Source organism: Salmo salar, chromosome ssa09, assembly GCF_905237065.1.
Source record: "Salmo salar chromosome ssa09, Ssal_v3.1, whole genome shotgun sequence".
Taxonomy (NCBI): Eukaryota; Metazoa; Chordata; class Actinopteri; order Salmoniformes; family Salmonidae; genus Salmo; species Salmo salar.
The window spans coordinates 116497184-116516779 of NC_059450.1; the positions used below are offsets into that span (position 1 = coordinate 116497184).

Consider the following 19596-nt stretch of genomic DNA (forward strand, 5'->3'; position numbering starts at 1 on the left):
AGTATTTGATCCCCTGCTGATTTTGTACATTTGCCCACTTACAAAGAAATGATCAGTCTATAATTTTAATGGTAGGTTTATATGAACAGTGAGAGACAGAATAACAACAAAAAAATCCAGAAAAACGCATGTCAAAAATGTTAGAAATTTATTTGCTTTTTAATGAGGGAAATAAGTATTTGACCCCTCTGCAAAACATGACTTAGTACTTGGTGGCAAAACCCTTGTTGGCAATCACAGAGGTCAGACATTTCTTGTAGTTGGCCACCAGGTTTGCACAGATCTCAGGAGGGATTTTGTCCCACTCCTCTTTGCAGATCTTCTTCAAGTCATTAAGGTTTCGAGGCTGACGTTTGGCAACTCGAACCTTCAGCTCCCTCCACAGATTTTCTATAGGATTAAGGTCTGGAGACTGGCGAGGCCACTCCAGGACCTTAATGTGCTTCTTCTTGAGCCACTCCTTTGTTGCCTTGGCCGTGTGTTTTGGGTCATTGTCATGCTGGAATACCCATTACGACCCATTTTCAATGCCCTGGCTGAGGGAAGGATGTTCTCACCCAAGATTTGACGGTACATGGCCCCGTCCATCGTCCCTTTGATGCAGTGAAGTTGTCCTGTCCCCTTAGCAGAAAAACACCCCCAAAGCATAATGTTTCCACCTCCATGTTTGACGGTGGAGATGGTGTTCTTGGGGTCATAGGCAGCATTCCTCCTCCTCCAAACACGGCGAGTTGAGTTGATGCCAAAGAGCTCCATTTTGGTCTCATCTGACCACAACACTTTCATCAGTTGTCCTCTGAATCATTCCGATGTTCATTGGCAAACTTCAGACGGGCATGTATATGTATTCTTGAGCAAGGGGACCTTGCGGGGGCTGCAGGATTTCAGTCCTTCACGGCGTAGTGTGTTATCAATTGTTTTCTTGGTGACTATGGTCCCAGCTGTCTTGAGATCATTGACAAGATCCTCCCGTGTAGTTCTGGGCTGATTCCTCACCGTTCTCATGCTCATTGCAACTCCCGAGGTGAGATCTTGCATGGAGCCCCAGGCTGAGGGATATTGACAGTTCTTTTGTGTTTCTTCCATTTGCGAATAATCGCACCAAATGTTGTCACCTTCTCACCACGCTGCCTGGCGATGGTCTTGTAGCCCATTCCAGCCTAGTGTAGGTCTACAATCTTGTCCCAGACATCCTTGGAGAGCTCTTTGGTCTTGGCCATGGTGGAGAGTTTGGAATCTGATTGATTGATTGCTTCTGTGGGCAGGTGTCTTTTATACAGGTAACAAGCTGCGGTTAGGAGCACACCCTTTAAGAGTGTGCTCCTAATCTCAGCTCGTTACCTGTATAAAAGACACCTGGGAGCCAGAAATCTTTCTGATTGAGAGGGGGTCAAATACTTATTTCCCTCATTAAAATGCAAATCAATTTATAACATTTTTGACATGCGTTTTTCGGGATATTTTTGTTGTTATTCTGTCTCTCACTGTTCAAATAAACCTACCATTAAAATTATAGACTGATCATTTCTTTGTCAGAGGGCAAACGTACAAAATCAGCAGGGGATCAAATACTTTTTTCCCCCACTGTACCATAGCAAGCATCCCCCAACCCAGGGGATGGGAATTCATTAAAACAATCAACTCCTCAGCGCTGACCTTGTAACCCAATGGGAAATCTCTTGACGATTACTACAATGTACATTTCGTACAAAAAAGCTAATTGAACAGCATCAAATTGCTTTCTGGTTCATTTGGGCTGGTTTTAGGAAATCTCCAAGAAAAAGTCCTAGTTTTCATTTTTTCCTAATCAACCCTATTCTCCCAAGGTACCTTAATTCATGAAGTCATCAAACATTCCCTCATAACCTTGACATACATAATCCTCCAGTAAATCTAAATGGCCCAACCATGGCCCAACCACCTATGATTTTAGTACAGCAATTCAAACCATCACTTCAGCAGGTGTGCAATACAAAAACAAGTGCCACCGCAGTTTTTCAGTCTAACATCGCAACCACGGACCACAGCAAGGAGTCTATCATTACATGTTACAATCCATGTAGATTAATGTCGCAAACAATGCCAGTGCATAGTGTTAGTATTACAACACATTGCTATGTACAGGCCGTCAGCACGGTCCAGTAATAGTACACAGGGGAGGAGTGCTGAGTGTCCGTGTGTGGTCAGTGGAGTTATGTAGCTCTGGGGAGTACATATCTGTATGTGGGTGAGGGTTGATGACATTCAAAACTGTGTGTCTCTCGCTCTCACTCTGTGTGTGTGTGTGTGTGTGTGTGTGTGTGTGTGTGTGTGTGTGTGTGTGTGTGTGTGTGTGTGTGTGTGTGTGTGTGTGTGTGTGTGTGTGTGTGTGTGTGTGTGTGTGTGTGTGTGTGTGTGTGTGTGCTTGCCAGCCTGTGTGTGGGCACGTGTTTGTGCGAGTGGGGAAGGGGGAATTCTTACGGTATTGGCCGGGCTGAAATAACTGTTCGGCCTGAAAGAGTGGCGTGTGTCTGAAGAGGAAATGACATCAGCCCGGGATGTGGGTGCTGGTATTGGCAGGGGCACAGACCAGCTTAAGACGAGTATGGTTATGAACACCAGGGCAGCTGGTGCTGTCGGCCCTCCTCATGATTGTGGCTCAGTCCAGACTAATCTGTGGATCAACAGGATGTCACGAGCTCATAACCAGAACAGTGTGCTCATAACCAGGACAGTGTGCCCCGTCCATAACACACACAGAGATAATTAAGTGCACGTGCCGCAGCACTTATATGCAAACACAAATCTACACACACTTGTTAATGTACACATCGCACTCATACACACGCGTTTGAATTATAAGACCGTCTGGACGTTAAAAAGACTAAGTTGAACTTTGTTACTGGAGACAAACAAGCTCATGGTCAAAGGTCAAAGAGTCAACTGAAGCTCAACATCTGACCAGCCTTATGGTGTCGAGGTCTCTGAGACCAGACCGTTTGTCAGGTAATCAAGCCAGAGGGAGATGTAGAGGGAGACAGGGGCATCCCTCTAATCCCATTCACACTCTGACAATAAAAAATGATCTACTCTCCTTGGTCCCAGCCACTTCGTCTATTTCTGCTGAGCTAGGTCTTTAACATTCACTGCTGCTGGCTAGGAACGTTGTTCCGCCACGGTTGTTTCAGCTCTGTGTGGTACCCTACACGCTATTCATGACTATACAGAGTTAGGTCATACATGATAAATAATACTACGTCTAAAGGTTTTAGCATTACATCCACAATAAATGGGATGTGTTGTGGTGGGTTTGCAGGAAATGGATTGCTTCCCAATGCCATTTCTGTTCACAACAACATAACAAGCCGACATCACAAGCCATACCAAATAACCTCTAAAAAGGCCACACCCTTCGTTATAGTGGGGCTAAGAGGACAGGTTCAGCTAGGAAGAGAGAGGACCCCCCCCCCCTGTGTTGTTTTCATGTTGTGTTGCTACCATGCTGTGTTGTCATGTGTTGCTGCCATGCTAGGTTGCTGTCTTAGGTCTCTCTTTATGTAGTGTTGTGGTGGCTCTCTTGTCGTGATGTGTGTTTTGTCATGTTGTTGTCATGTTGTGTTGCTACCATGCTGTGTTGTCATGTGTTGCTGCCATGCTATGTTGCTGTCTTAGGTCTCTCTTTATGTAGTGTTGTGGTGGCTCTCTTGTCGTGATGTGTGTTTTGTCATGTTGTTGTCATGTTGTGTTACTACTATGCTGTGTTGTCATGTTATCCCCCGTCCCCGCAGGAGGCCTATTGCCTTTTGGTAGGTCGTCATTGTAAGTAAGAATTTGTTCTTAACTGACTTACCTAGTTAACCTGTTATGGCTAGGGGGCAGTATTTTCACGGCTGGATAAAAAACGTACCCGATTTAATCTGGTTACTACTCCTGCCCAGTAACTAGAATATGCATATAATTATCGTTAATCTAACCACACTGTCCGATTTCAAAAAGGCTTTACAACGAAAGCAAAACATTAGATTATGTCAGCAGAGTACCAAGCCAGAAATAATCAGACACCCATTTTTCAAGCCAGCATATAATGTCACCAAAACCCAGAAGACAGCTAAATGCAGCACTCACCTTTGATGATCTTCATCAGATGACAACCCTAGGACATTATGTTATACAATACATGCATGTTTTGTTCAATCAAGTTCATATTTATATCAAAAACCAGCTTTTTACATTAGCATGTGACGTTCAGAACTAGCATACCCCCGCAAACTTCCGGGAATTCGCTAACATTTTACTAAATTACTCACGATAAACGTTCACAAAAAGCATAACAATTATTTTAAGAATTATAGATACAGACCTCCTCTATGCACTCGATATGTCCGATTTTAAAATAGCTTTTTGGTGAAAGTACATTTTGCAATATTCTAAGTACATAGCCCAGGCATCACGGGCTCGCTATTTAGACACCCGGCAAGTTTAGCACTCACCATAATCATATTTACTATTATAAAAGTTTCATTACCTTTTGTTGTCTTCGTCAGAATACACACCCAGGACTGCTACTTCAATAACAAATGTTGGTTTGGTCCAAAATAATCCATCGTTATATCCGAATAGCGGCGTTTTGTTCGTGCGTTCCAGACACTATCCAAAATAGTAAAGAAGTGTCATGCGCATGGCGCAATTCGTGACAATAAAATTCTAAGTATTCCATTACCGTAATTCGAAGCATGTCAACCGCTGTTTAAAATCAATTTTTACGACATTTTTCTCGTAGAAAAGCGATAATATTCCGACAGGGAATCTCCTTTTCGGCAAACAGAGGAAAAAATCCCAAAGGCGGGGGCGGTCGGGGTCACGCGCATAAGCCAGTGTCCCTTGATCGGCCACTTGAGAAAGGCGATAATGTGTTTCAGCCTGGGGCTGGAATGACGACATTCTGTTTTTTCCCGGGCTCTGAGCGCCTATGGACGACGTGGGAAGTGTCACGTTAGAGCAGAGATCCTTAGTAAATGATAGAGATGGAAAAGAAGTTCAACAAATGGTCAGACAGGCCACTTCCTGTAAAGGAATCTCTCAGGTTTTGACCTGCCATTTGAGTTCTGTTATACTCACAGACACCATTCAAACAGTTTTAGAAAATTTAGGGTGTTTTCTATCCATATGTAATAAGTATATGCATATTCTAGTTACTGGGTAGGAGTGGTAACCAGATTAAATCGGGTATGTTTTTTATCCAGCCGTGTCAATACTGCCCCCTAGCCCTAACAGGTTAAAATGCTGTGAAATAGTCATATGTTTGAAAAATTGAAGTTTTTGTATTTTTGAGGAATTTGTAATTCGCGCCACGCCTATCATTGGATATTGGAGCAGGTGTTCCGCTAGCGGAACGTCTAGATGTAAGAGGTTAAATAAAGGTTAAGTAAAAATTAAATAAAATTAATAAAAATAGAGTCAAATGCTACACCATTAAACATGGTTAAAGTCTTGACCTCCAAAGGCATGGCATGTCAGTGTATTATCTCAGGAGTCTATTGTCATGACTGACCATGAGAATCCAAATAGGTCAGATCAGGTTTGCAATGAATCATTTCAATCAGACCCCCTCTCAGAGGTGGGGAGGAGGCAACTGGTGGGGATTAACAACTCACATCATGTTGTAAATCAAGAAGAGAAGATTCAGGTCTCCCTCTCCAATATTCACCAAAGGAATCTCCTTTGTTATACTCTAAACTCTAACATGTTCAGAAGCTAATACTGGAACAATATTTCCAACATAGAATGTTGGGAATGGCCAAAGGCGATCTATAGAAAACGAATGTCATTTTGTTTGTTATTTTGTGATGTCATTAAACATGTTATAAAGGAAATACTTTAACTTGGAAAGTATACCCACTATGTGTACGAAGTGTCCATCCTATGCATTGTGCATGTAATATGAAAAATGATGAAAGTGTTTGTGTTAAAAAACCTCTTACATCTAGACGTTCCGCTAGCGGAACACCTGCTCCAATATCCAATGACAGGCGTGGTGCGAATTACAAATTCCTCCAAAATCCCAAAACTTCAATTTTTCAAACATATGACTATTTTACACCATTTTAAAGACAAGACTCTCCTTTATCTAACCACACTGTCCGATTTCAAAAAGGCTTTATAGCGAAAGCAAAACATTAGATTATGTCAGCAGAGTACCCAGCCAGAAATAATCAGACACCCATTTTTCAAGCTAGCATATAATGTCACAAAAAACAAACCACAGCTAAATTCAGCACTAAGCTTTGATGATCTTCATCAAATGACACGCCTAGGACATTATGTTATACAATACATGCATGTTTTGTTCAATTAAGTTCATATTTATATCAAAAACCACCTTTTACATTAGCATGTGACGTTCAGAACTAGCATTCCCACCGAACACTTCCGGTGAATTTACTAAATTACTCACGATAAACGTTCACAAAAAACATAACAATTATTTTAAGAATTATAGATACAGAACTCCTTTATGCACTCGCTATGTCAGATTTTAAAATAGCTTTTCGGTGAAAGCACATTTTGCAATATTCTGAGTAGATAGCCCAGCCATCACGGCTAGCTATTTTGACACCCACCAAGTTTGACCCTCACCAAACTCCGATTTACTATTAGAAAAGTTTGATTACCTTTGGTGTTCTTAGTCAGAATGCACTCCCAGGACTGCTACTTCAATAACAAATGTTGGTTTGGTTCAAAATAATCCATAGTTATATCCAAATAGCGGCGTTTTGTTTGTGCGTTCAAGACACTATCCAAGGGTGACGAAGGGTTACGCTCCCGACGCGTTTCGTGACCAAAGAATTCGAAATATTCCATTACCGTACTTCGAAGCATGTCAACCGCTGTTTAAAATCAATTTTTATGCCATTTTTCTCGTAAAAAAGCGATAATATTCCGACCGGGAGTGGTTGTTTTCGTTCAAAGAGAGAGAAAGTAAACATGGAGTCGACTCGTGCACGAGCCTCAGTCTCATAGTACTCTGACCGGCCACTATCCAAACGCGCTAATGTTTTTCAGCCAGGGCCTGCAAAGCCACGATTCAGCTTTTTGCCGCCTTCTGAGAGCCCATGGGAGCCGTAGGAAGTGTCACGTAACAGCAGAGATCCTCTGTTTTGGATAGAGATAATCAAGAAGGCCAAGAAATGGTCAGACAGGGTACTTCCTGTACAGAATCTTCTCAGGTTTTGGCCTGCCAAATGAGTTCTGTTATACTCACAGACACCATTCAAACAGTTTTAGAAACTTTGGAGTGTTTTCTATCCAAAGCTAATAATTATAGGCATATTCTAGTTTCTGGGCAGGAGTAATAATCAGATTAAATCGGGTACGTTTTTTATCCGGCCGTGAAAATACTGCCCCCTATCCATAACAGGTTAACCTCTCTAGGGAAGGTGGGACGAAATCGTCCCACCCTATTCAACAGCGATTGAAAAATCACAGCGCCAGATTTAAAACAACAAAATGTCATAATTCAAAGTTCTCAAACATAAGACATTGCTGCATTTCAAGACATTTCACGTAAATACATTCATGATTTCTTACCCAAAGAGGGCGGCGGTTCGTGTGCAAAGTATATGATTACTGTAAGTGAGAGTAGTTTCCAAATGTACCCATGTTAAGTGTCATTGTCCCTCTCTGCCTCCCCCCCCTCTCCATCTCTTTTGTAACAAGCAGCCATGTTGTGTCATTCCACTAGGGACCTTTTTTAACATATTAAGTGTGTATGTTTATCCTGTGTTCCCATTTAATTAGCTAGTAAATAAATAATTAAACCAATTTGTGTAGTACCGAATCATAAGTAAGGCTCGGGTTTTTGCAGATGCAAGGAGGTTATGACTGTTCAGAATGATGGTATGATACGAGGTTATGATTAATAAGTTGACCGTTTATAGATGTGATAGGTAAAGACCTTTTAGAGTTTGATTTCGGAGATGGTAACTCTTTAAAGAACCACTCTCGTGGTGACCCAGATCTTAATCAGTTAATTGTTACATGATTATTTTAATTGGGTAACAATTAAACACAGTTGTTGATTAGATAAATAACAGATTCATGTTAAAGACAAGTCATGACACTATACACCATGGGTATTTATAGTATGTCATGTGTGTGTACATGACTTAAACGGCTTAAAATCATCTGTATTTTTAGCTAAACAACAGATATCCAACAGATATCCACCGGGGTAGTTTACATGACTCTTTCAGAGACAAAGTATCACTACCCCTCCAGCAATTCAATGCCTTGGTAATGGTCAAAGTTATCTGATAGCAGACCCGACCACTTATCCACCCAGTCTGGTCCTGCAAACTTGACTTTCATATAGGGAGCTGAATGCAGATTCAAGTTACACATACACTCAAATCAAATCTTCTTGGTCGTGTGCACAAATTTTGCAGATGTTATCGCAGGTGCAGCAAAATGCTTGTGTTTGTAGCTCCAACAGTGCAGTAATACCCAACAATACTATATATATATATATATATATATATATATAAAGAGCCATTTATAACTATATTTTAATTAAGAAATATCAATACGTCCGGAATATAAATATACATCTATATGATGTATAGAGAGTATATTAATAGAAAAGGTGTGTACAGAAGGAGTTATTAAGGATGAGTCATGACCAGAATACAGTATATACTGTACCTATAAAGTGGGTAAAACAGTTTGTAAACGTTATTAAAATGACCAGTGTTCAATGACTCTATGTACATAGGGCAGCAGTCTCTAAGGTGCAGGTTAGAGTACCGAGTGGTACCAGTCTGATGGCCTGGAGATAAAAGCTGTTTTTCAGTCTGTCACAAACTCAAATGAGTGCATTGTGTTATAGGTTTTATGATGCGAGTACCGTATCTTAACCAAAGTAGATTGTTTTAAGATTGTTTTATACATCAGTTGGGGTCTCTATAAGCTACAATATGAGGTCCTAAATCAAGCATGAAAGTGCATAGCTGTGTGGGCTAATATAGTCAAAATGTTTGCCTTGGGGTAAGTTGAGCTAATGGCCATGGGGCAAGTTGAGCCAATGGTCACATACCCATACAAATGATAATTACATTTAGTCAGTTCTACGCATAATATGCATAGTATTTTTTGTCAGGCATATGAACTCAAGATGCATTTTTATTGTTACAGAGCAGACATCATCATGCCCTGTGCATGCATATGTGAAACAAGTAGCGGTTAGCCCCCCTTGAGGTTCATGAGAGAACAGGACATGAGAGAAGGGAAGAAGTCCTTTGAAGCAGCAGCACATGATGAAAAAAATAGACTGAATGACACTGAAGAAGTACATTGAAAAAAAATATATATATATATATGTACAATACCAGTCAAAAGTTTGGACACACCTACTCATTCAAGGGTTTTTCTACATTGTAGAATAATAGTGAAGACATCAAAACTATGAAATAACACATATGGAATCATGTAGTAACCAAAACAGTGTTAAACAAATCAAAATATATTGGTGTGGGGGTGCTTTGCTGGTGACACTGTCAGGGATTTATTTAGAATTCAAGGCACACTTAACCAGCATTCTGCAGCGATAGGCCATCCCATCTGATAACATGGAGTCTGAGCTTGTTAAACATATCAAGCATTTTGCAGACCAGTTTCATCCCACTGAGCACAGACCTCAATTCCACGATGGTTCAACTTAATGTCATTGAAATGACATGGAAACAACGTTGATTCAACCAGTGTGTGCCCAGTCGGATGGGCTTCGAAGCCTTGACTACTTGCCTATGAATATGCACATTGAAACAACATCCCTGTCCCAGACAACTGGTCAATAAATGGAAGGGTAAGTGATAGTGAACAGAGAGATCTATATATGAATGTCGGCATACATTTAAGATATACAATATACCATACCCCCATTCCATGAATTCAACTTTGACCTACCAGCACCATCACCCACCGTCACAGGACACCATCACCCACTTACCCCAAGGCAGCTCAACTTGTCCTGACCCTATGCTCAACTTACTCCATACCCAGGGTAAGTTGGGCCAAGAGACCACTTTTTTTTGGACAAGCGATGTTTTCAAAACTGTTATGTTTACATAAATTCTGATTCTTTCCAGGGATACACAACGTCCTGAAATATATGTAGATATCTTTGTTACAAATAATACTATATTTCCTTGACATAGTGGTGCTGAATGTAAAAAATGTCTCAACTTACCCCACTCTCCCCTACGTTAATTACCCATTAGTCTGGCTGAGGGTGAGAGTTCCCGTGTGTCGTACAAGTAGTTTTCCTCCATTAGACTTACAGGAAAAATAGATGAATAATGCCAGAGGAGATTTTGGCTATTTCACGCCTGCTCTCTCACTTCAAGCACAAACAGATGAGAAGGGGCTTGGTTTTTCATCAGGACTGCACAGCCCTTAGTAAAGATGCACTCCGGGATCTTTAAGGTGCAATATGCCGAAATTGCTCTGCCATTTCCTGGTTGCAAAAAAATCAAATCGTTCGCTTCATTTCAGTTTATGTAACAAAATAAGCATTCAGAATGTAAAGAATCATTGTACTATCTAAACCGGTGTGAAATATATTTTTAATAACACACAATATTTCATTTTCAGCTGTTTGAAGCTGATGTACAAAACCGAATGTAAAAGACTCAATTATGAAACTTTAGAACGGGTAGCATAGAAATAGTGCACACTGAATAGATATACCACTTGCTTTCAATGAGAATGGCAGATATATACACTGTAATTCACATTTTTATGTGAATTTGGTCGGGTCACCCAAAAAGTTACATTTGGCATCTTTAAGCACAACAAATTTGCAACATATAGTACGAATTGGATTTGTAACATATCATACAAATTGCAATATATATTTTTGGAAAATGCAGCAAGTAACATACCATACCAAAATGGATAACTTAGTACAGAATTGGATGACATAGTATACAAAAAATGGGGACCACATTTGGCTCGTGAGCACCACTTTCAAAACTACTGGCTGAAATTATACCAAAGTTTGAGATTGCATCTTTAAGCCTTATATTGGGTGTTTGTCTGGCTACATCCTAATCTGCAACTAAAATATTGTAATTCCCTGACCTTCTGTCCATTACCTGATGTGAAGTACAAGTCTCACAGCTAACATCTCTCATACTGTATTCTAATAGTCTCTCTCTCAACTCTGTTAATGTAGAACGACCATGGGATCTAATGATATGATAACTGCCGGTCCATTATATGTGACATTTTGGTCGCACAAACGTTCCAGCAACATTAAAGATCCTTCCCGGGTCTCTGATGGATGTCTCGAGGGGGTGTTGGATTGTCTTAGGCCTGGCTGGTCGATATGTGAACCCCGTTCATTTTATTGGAGGTTAAACCCTCCACTGTACGCTTGGGGGATATATATGAGCATGCACATTAACCCGTCGCCCCCCAGCTGTAGAAAAAATACCTGTACTTCACCTTGACACAGAGCCTGGCAGAGAATCCAGAGAAAACTGACCAAGTGATACACACAGGCAAGAGATGCTACTTATCAGGTATGTCTTAATCTAATATCATGTCAGATTCCATCTCAAAGAAATATGAAAATGAAAAGCCTATTTATTATTGGTAGCTTTCTGCTGTGTCGGCCTCTTTAGAACCGTATGCTAATTTAGACTCATAAACATGTTTTAAGATGTTTTGTGTAATCTTGTAATCTTGCCAAAAAGGCACTCACCTCAAAAGATGCTGAGGAGTCTTAGGTTATCCCACAAATAATTGTGTCCATATTACAGTACGTGCTAACAATTAGCGATAACAAACTGACATGATCATGTGTGGATTCTCAAATACATCGGGCATAGTTTGTCTACAGCTCGAGTAACTATACTGTGTTATTGTGCATTATACAGCACTATATGTTGAAACAATATGGAATATGACACAATATCTGGCAGTCAGGTACTCTACTACAAAGCTAACCTATATACTACAGCAATTTGTATCAAAAAACATCATATCGCCCAGACATTTAAATGTAGGGTACCATGTGGTTATTGGACCATTCTTAGTGGTCACACTAGTCTGTACGTAGCTAAACAAAACATTTAAAAAATATAATAAAAACATAGCAGGAAGAAGACTGGGGAGAATAATAATGCAAGGATATCCTGCGATTTGAGTAGTTATTGATCCAACCTGCTCATTATCACACTTTTTAATTGTATATTAAATATATTTTCCCCAAAATGTATAAATACAAAATATGATATTCCTCCGTACATTCTGATAAACTTCCCTCCCTGTATTAACACCTTACACTTCATCTCATCAGCTGTATGAGTTAAAAATGTTCCTGATTTAGTGGCATGTGTAAATGTAGCGTGACAGAATGAAGTGCGCAGTAGAATCTGCATCACTAGATCCTCTGACGGGAAGACAGTGTAAAGGGCTATCTTTTGACAACTACACTGTGTTCCTCACAAGACAACTTCCATCCCACTGCCTCATCTAGATGTATATTGTCTTGTCCCATGGATCATTCTCTCCATTCCTCCCTGAAGCATGGCAGAAGATGTAAATATTGGACATCATCATACTCATTGACTTGGCAGGTCCATTGGCAGTGCCCGTAATTCCACTTGCCCTAAACAGGATCCATTGTTACCAGCATCTTCTTACTGACTCAGAATCTACGCAAGGATAGCTAAAATTGATGCCCTCCACTCAGTCTCTTAGTGAACCGTAAAATAGCAAGAATCAGCACTCGCTGCACCGGCGTGGCTAAAACACACAACTCAGAGTCTCCCAATATAGAAAAGCATGAGCCATGTAACCAAATAAACCCCTGCCTTACAAGCAATAAGTGTGCAGCCTTGTCTGCCGGCGTCGGACACATTTCTGCAAGCTCGGCAGAAACTGTAGTGATTTGGCTGGCACTCCAGGGGTAGATGGAGGAAGACGGGTGCAGAGAGAGAGATCAAGAGAGAGTTGAGAGAGAGAGAGAGAGAGAGAGAGAGAGAGAGAGAGAGAGAGGGTTAAGGATAGGAGAGGAATAATGGCAGTATAAAGTCAGCTTTTGGACTCACCGAGCAGAAGTGTGACGACAACACTGGCATGGACGGTGTCTCCTGAGCTCAAACACCTGGACATAGAGAACCTGCCGCTTCCTTTGGACTCCATATCCTACTGCGTCTGTCTGGCAATCTGTCCGTCCGTCTGTTTATCTGTCTGTCTGCCCCTGGATACGCACTCTGGGTGTGTGGGTGTGTGTTGGCTAGAGCAAGCAGGGGTGTGGGTGGGATAGAGGGGAGGGGTAGGGTGAAGTAGGACGCAGAGCGAGCAAATAAAAAAAAACAAGACTTGTCACTCTGCAAAGTCCTGCGATGAGTGTCTCCCTCCTCTTCTCTCCTTCTTTGAATTGAGTCCCAGAGAAGGAGAAAGAGGGTGAAGGAAGGCTAATTGCTGGATTATGAGTTATGTCTACCCTTCTGTATCTGCCAGGCAGAAAACAGACTGAAAGAGAGAGTAACAGAAAGAGACAGACGAAGTCAAGGCTGCTGCACCTGATCCAGGCTTTCTCTCTCTCTCTTTGCTTCAGTCCCTCACTCTTGCTCGCCGACACACTGATTATCCACTGAATCCCACAGCCTGAGAGCTAGAACAGGCAGAGGAGACGAAAAAAACTCACTCAGAGAGAGCGAGTGAGCGTCTGCACCGCAGAGCTGTGGAGCTGTGGAGGCAGTCAGGGGAGAGAGGATGTCAGCGTTCCCTCTGATGGAGAGCTGCATGCGGGGGGAGGGAGTGGAGGGGACAGCAGAGCCTGGAGCTCAGGCACAAATGCTGCAGGCAGCAGGCAGGCGATATGTGTCTCCCTAGCCGGCACAGGGACGAATGAGTGGGGAGGGGGAGCTACTGCAGAAGAGTCATGGAGGATAGAGCGAGAGAGCGAGAGGGAAAGAGGGGAGGGGGACGGAGGGGAGAGGAGTAGAAGGGGGGGGCCTTCAGGCTGATTGCATCTGGGGGCTATCTCACACACAGTGCTGGGTTCAGCCCTGCGCTGGAGGGTCTTGGAATCCACCCTGTCTACCACTGCACCCATGACCGGGTTTAGGAAGGTTGCTCTGGGTACTCTGCCATCTATAACCCCCTCCATCCTGGATCAAATCAAATCAAATTGTATTTGTCACATGCGACGAATACAATGGTGTAGACCTTACCGTGAAATGCGTACAAGCACTTAATCAACAATAAAGTTCAAGAAATAGAGTTAAGATGATATTGTTACTAATGTAACATTTAAAAAATGTAACATTTCTAAAATATATAAAAAATAAGAAATCAAATAAAATCAAAAAGTAACAAGAAAATTACATAACAATAACGAGGCTATATACAGGGAGTACTGGTACCAAGTCAATGTGGGGGGGGTTGATTATGCATAGACAAAAACAAAGGGGTGGGGGGGTGACCATTTGACTAATTGTTCAGCAGTCTTATGACTTGGGGGTAGAAGCTGTTAAGGAGCCTTTTGGTCCAGGACTCCAGTTCCATTGCCATGCGCTAGCAGAGAAAACAGTCTATGACTTGGGCGACTGGAGTCTGACAATTTTTTTGGGCCATTCTCTGACATCGCCTAGTATATAGGTCCTGGATGTCAGGAAGCTTGGCCCCAGTGATGTACTGGGCCGTACACACTACCCTCTGTAGCACCTTACGATCAGATGCTGAGCAGTTGCCATACCAGGCAGTGATGCATCCGGTCAGGAAGCTCTCGATGGTGCAGCTGTAGAACTTTTTGAGGATCTAGGGACCCATGCCAAATCTTTTCATTCTCCTGAAAGGGAAAAGGTTTTTTCGTGCCTTCTTCACAACTGTCTTGGTGTGTTTTGACAAGGATAGTTAGTTCATTGGTGATGTGGACACCAAGGAACTTGAAACTTTCGTGGGTGAACAGGGAGTACTTGAGGAGACTAAGCCAGCACACCTGAGGAGCATCATTGTTCAGGATCAGCGTGGCAGATGTGGTGTTGCCTCCCCTTACCACCTGGGGACGGCCAGTCAGGAAGTCCAGGATCCAGTTGCAGAGGGAGGTGTTTAGTCCCAGGGTCCTCAGCTTAGTGATGAGCTTTGTGGGCACTATGGTGTTAAACGCTGACCTGTAGCCAATGAACATCATTCTCACAGTGTGGAGTGCGATTGAGATTGCATCATCTGTGGATCTGTTGGGGCGGTATACGAATTGGAGTGGGTCTAGGGTTTCTGGCATGATGGTGTTGATGTGAGCCATGACCAGCCTTTCAAAGCACTTCATGGCTACAGTGCGGTAATCATTCAGGCAAGTTACCTTTGCTTTCTTGGGCACAGTGACTATGGTGGTCTGTTTGAAACATGTAGGTATTACAGGCTCGTTCAGGGAGAGGTTGAAAATGTCAGTGAAGACACTTGCCAGTTGGTCCACCCATGCTTTGTGTACACGTCCTGGTAATCTGTCTGGCCCCACGGCTTTGTGAATGTTGACCTATTTAAAGGTCTTGCTCACATCGGCTATGGAGAGTGTAATCACACAGTTGTCTGGAACAGCTGGTGCTCTCATGCATGCTTAAGTGTTGCTTGCCTTGAAGCGAGCATAAAAGGCATTTAGCTCGTCTGGTAGGCTCGCGTCACTGGGCAGCTCGCGGCCGGGTTTCCCTTTTTAGTCCGTAATATATTTCAACCCCTGCCACATCCAACCAGCATCAGAGCTGGTGTAGTACGATTCAATCTTAGTCCTGTATTGACGCTTTGACTGTTTGATGGTTCGTAAAAGGGCATAGCGGGATTTCTTATAAACGTGTGGATTAGTGTCCCGCTCCTTGAAGGCGGCAACTATAGCCTTTAGCTCGGTGCAGATGTTGTCTGTAATCCATGGTTTCTGGTTGGGAAATGTACATACGGTCACTGTGGGGATGACATCATCGATACACTTATTGATGAAGCCGGTGACTGAGGTAGAATACTCCTCAATGCCATTGGATGAATTCTGAAATGTATTACAGTCTGTACTCGCAAAACAATCCTGTAGCGTAGCATCTGCATCATCTAACCACTTCCATATTGAGTGAGTCACTGGTACTTCCTGCTTTAGATTTAGCTTGTTAGATAAATCTAGAATTATGGTCAGAATTATGGTCAGATATGCCATGTCTTGTCTACATGACTCATCTAATTCCTTGTACCATTCCATCAGTTCATGTTCAATCCAGTTGGATTTCAAACAAGGACAGTTCATTTTTTTCTCTCAGGGGGGATTTAAATCCGAGGGATTCCTGTAACGCAGGTTGTAACCAGTGAAGCCACTGAGGTCGACTGCCAGATCAGATGCCATGCCAGTTATTTGATGAGCGTGCATGCATAGTAACATGCCGTCATTGATACACGTTCAGATTTTATGGGAATTTACTGCAGCAACATTGATCGTACTTTATCACAAATGCGTTTCGCTCTATCAACACACTCTCCAAATAATGACGAAATTCTGAAAACACCACTAAAATAACCAAAGTTTAAGAAATGCTATCACAATCACATTGATTGATTCCTGTGTGCACGTACAGAATGTCCTGTACATGTTGCTTTGAACTTGACGGACCACACCTCGCTCTCTGCATCTGTCAAACCCCCACCCCCACCCTACCCTATCACCCATATGATTGAGGGCCCTGAAAGCGTGGCCTCCACCCCCTGTCACCGGTTGAGTGGGAGTAGGTGTCGGGTGACCCATTTCCAAGGTGGTGGGCACTTGATGCCTGGGGGGGGGGGGGACTATGTTGATGTGTAGGGGTGTGAGAGGGGTGTGGAGATGAGGGGTGCTGCATTAAGCAATATTGTAGCCGAACATCGGCACTTTGATAAAGACACTCCCATACTGTGCACTCCAATTCAGTCCTTCCAACCAATACTCTTGAATGTGTAAACGTGGGTGTGTGTGTGTGTGTGTGTGTGTGTGTGTGTGTGTGTGTGTGTGTGTGTGTGTGTGTGAGAGAGAGCTGTTCTATATGAGGTGATTTATGCGCATGCGTGCTTGCGTGTATGCGTTCGTGCATGTGTGTGCGGCACGCAATGCAGGGGTCTCCCTGGGAAGGTGACTCCATCCTTTTTTTGTAAATTAATATTTAGATTATTAATATAGAGAAAAAACCTTGCCAGACACAGTCCAATAACAGAGCAGACTCACAGCAATAATTCATATAACTGTGTGTGTGTGTTAATTGAATTATATATTGTGAAAACACTCCAATACTCTCCACATTCCAGTACAGTCCTTGTATAACACATTGCGTTAGCAAATCAGCAGTGGATCATCTTCTTGAATTATTCATTGTTCCGTTCTAATAAAACCACCTCATTCACCATAATGCAATTGTTTTAGCTGACAACGGCCGTGTGGAGCTGTATGAGTGGTTACGACGGACGTGAGGAGCTGTATGAGTGGTTACGACGGCCGTGAGGAGCTGTATGAGTGGTTACGACGGCCGTGTGGAGCTGTATGAGTGGTTACGACGGCCGTGAGGAGCTGTATGAGTGGTTACGACGGCCGTGTGGAGCTGTATGAGTGGTTACGACGGCCGTGAGGAGCTGTATGAGTGGTTACGACGGCCGTGAGGAGCTGTATGAGTGGTTACGACGGCCGTGAGGAGCTGTATGAGTGGTTACGACGGCCGTGAGGAGCTGTATGAGTGGTTACGACGGCCGTGTGGAGCTGTATGAGTGGTTACGACGGCCGTGAGGAGCTGTATGAGTGGTTACGACGGCCGTGAGGAGCTGTATGAGTGGTTACGACGGCCGTGAGGAGCTGCATGAGTGGTTTGATATTGACATCGTCACTGAGGCAGTTACAGTGCTGTAGAAGTGACATGTTCCAGGCGGTTTGGAAAGATTTAGGATTCTGCACCTTCCCACCACACACACATAAATCATACGCGCGCGTACACGTGTACACATACACGTGCACACACGTGCATGTAGACAAAGCCAACACGCACGCACGCATGCACGCACACATACACACAGGCACGCACACACACACAAACACCGACACACAGACACAAACACACACGCAGTCCTTCTGGGTTCAGGACGATGTGACCTTGGGCTACATATTGCCGCATTATGCGTGTTAGTTGAGGAAGGGGGGGGGATTGGGCAAGAAAGCAATTCCCATAATGTACTCTGCAGTATTGGGCTGGGCCGAGGAAGTAGTGCGGGTGTGACTGCTAGCAACTGAAAGAGAGATGGGATAGGGGAGAGTGGAAGAGAAGGAGGGAGGGGAGTTGGACGGTCGGGACGGGATAGGTGAGACCATGGCGTGTGGCGGGGCGGGGGGGGCTGGAAGGGGGATAGAGTATAAATGAAAAGAGGATATTTGGGGGAACGGACAGTGAAGAGAGTGGCTACAGTGGATGATACATGCCCTAGTAGCTGTAGCGCTCATGACTAGCAGCAAGGGAAACAACGCAGACTACACAGGGTTCTGAACTCTGTCACTGAGCGCTGTCGCTGGACTTAAACGGAACAAACGGAGCATTTGGATTTCTGAAGCACACAATGGAGCCCTATGGAGTATGAGAAAGAAACGCCTAGAGATGCCCCTCACCTGAAGACCAAAAAGCTATGGGTGCTGAGGAGAGGGAACCATAGTGATCCTATGAAATTACTATCTGTAATTCTTTGGACGGAACAACATGAAGTGGTGGGAGGGACAAGAAAGTAACTGCTTCCCTTTGCTACTGCAACTGAGGGGAGCATGATGAAGCAAAACTCTTTTGCAGAGTGAGAGAGTAGAGGAGGGTTGGGCAGCAGAGGGATGCAGAGGGGAGGAGAGGGGAGGGGAGGAGAAGCGAGGGAGACAGGATTGGAAGACAGCTGGAGGGGAGATAGAGGAGGGAAAGTCTTCAGAGACATTTACTCATACAGAATGCTCAGCACTGACCTAGCATTCACTCCCCTTAGTCTCTCTCGTTCTATCATTCCTTCCCTCTTGGTCTCTGCCTTCACTATATCCCCTCCCTTTGAGAAGGTAAAATGGTGCCTCGAGCCTCACCTACCTGAGATTTAAGAATGTGACCATAGCCATCCCAGTAAGAACTCAACGAGACCAAAGAAAGGCAAGGAGGACAGAGCTGCTCCCCCTCCCTCCCTCTCTCACAACCCTCTCTCCCTGCCTCCCTCCCGTCCACCCTCTGCTTCTCCCCCTCTCTCTCTCTATCACACACGCTCTCTCTTGCTCGTAGCAACCCGGTGAATGTACAGTGCTCAGAGTAAGGCCTACATGCGAGGACATGGATGAGGATAGGGTGGGCCGTAGTTCTCATTTTTGTTCCTTCTTTTACTCGTTGTTTTGCATGTGTGGAGTCATTTGTTGACAGTGAGACTGTTTTATTTCTTTGCCACGGGGGAACTTGACAAGGTGAGTGATCGTCCTGTCTGAAGGTTTGAACCGCTACGTCGTGGCGCTGGTGAAAGATTGTAGCCATACATCCCTAATTATAGTTATACTACTGTATGTTCAGTGTTTTGCATCGGGTGATGGTAATCAAAGGTGTGTGTATGGGG

At 43.4% G+C, this 19596-nt stretch overlaps 1 protein-coding gene across 3 annotated transcripts in view; it reads right to left on the reverse strand.

Annotated features, from left to right (window-relative positions):
- scn4ba (sodium channel, voltage-gated, type IV, beta a) overlaps positions 1-13882 on the reverse strand; it is a 29996-nt gene extending 16114 nt beyond the window's left edge. For all 3 annotated transcript variants that reach the window (XM_014214181.2, XM_045724386.1, XM_014214183.2), the window contains exon 1: positions 13092-13882. In XM_014214181.2, the coding sequence (XP_014069656.1) occupies positions 13092-13185 (94 nt within the window). In that variant the 5' untranslated portion in view covers positions 13186-13882. The remainder of the gene's footprint in view (positions 1-13091) is intronic.
- Positions 13883-19596: the final 5714 nt, after the last annotated feature.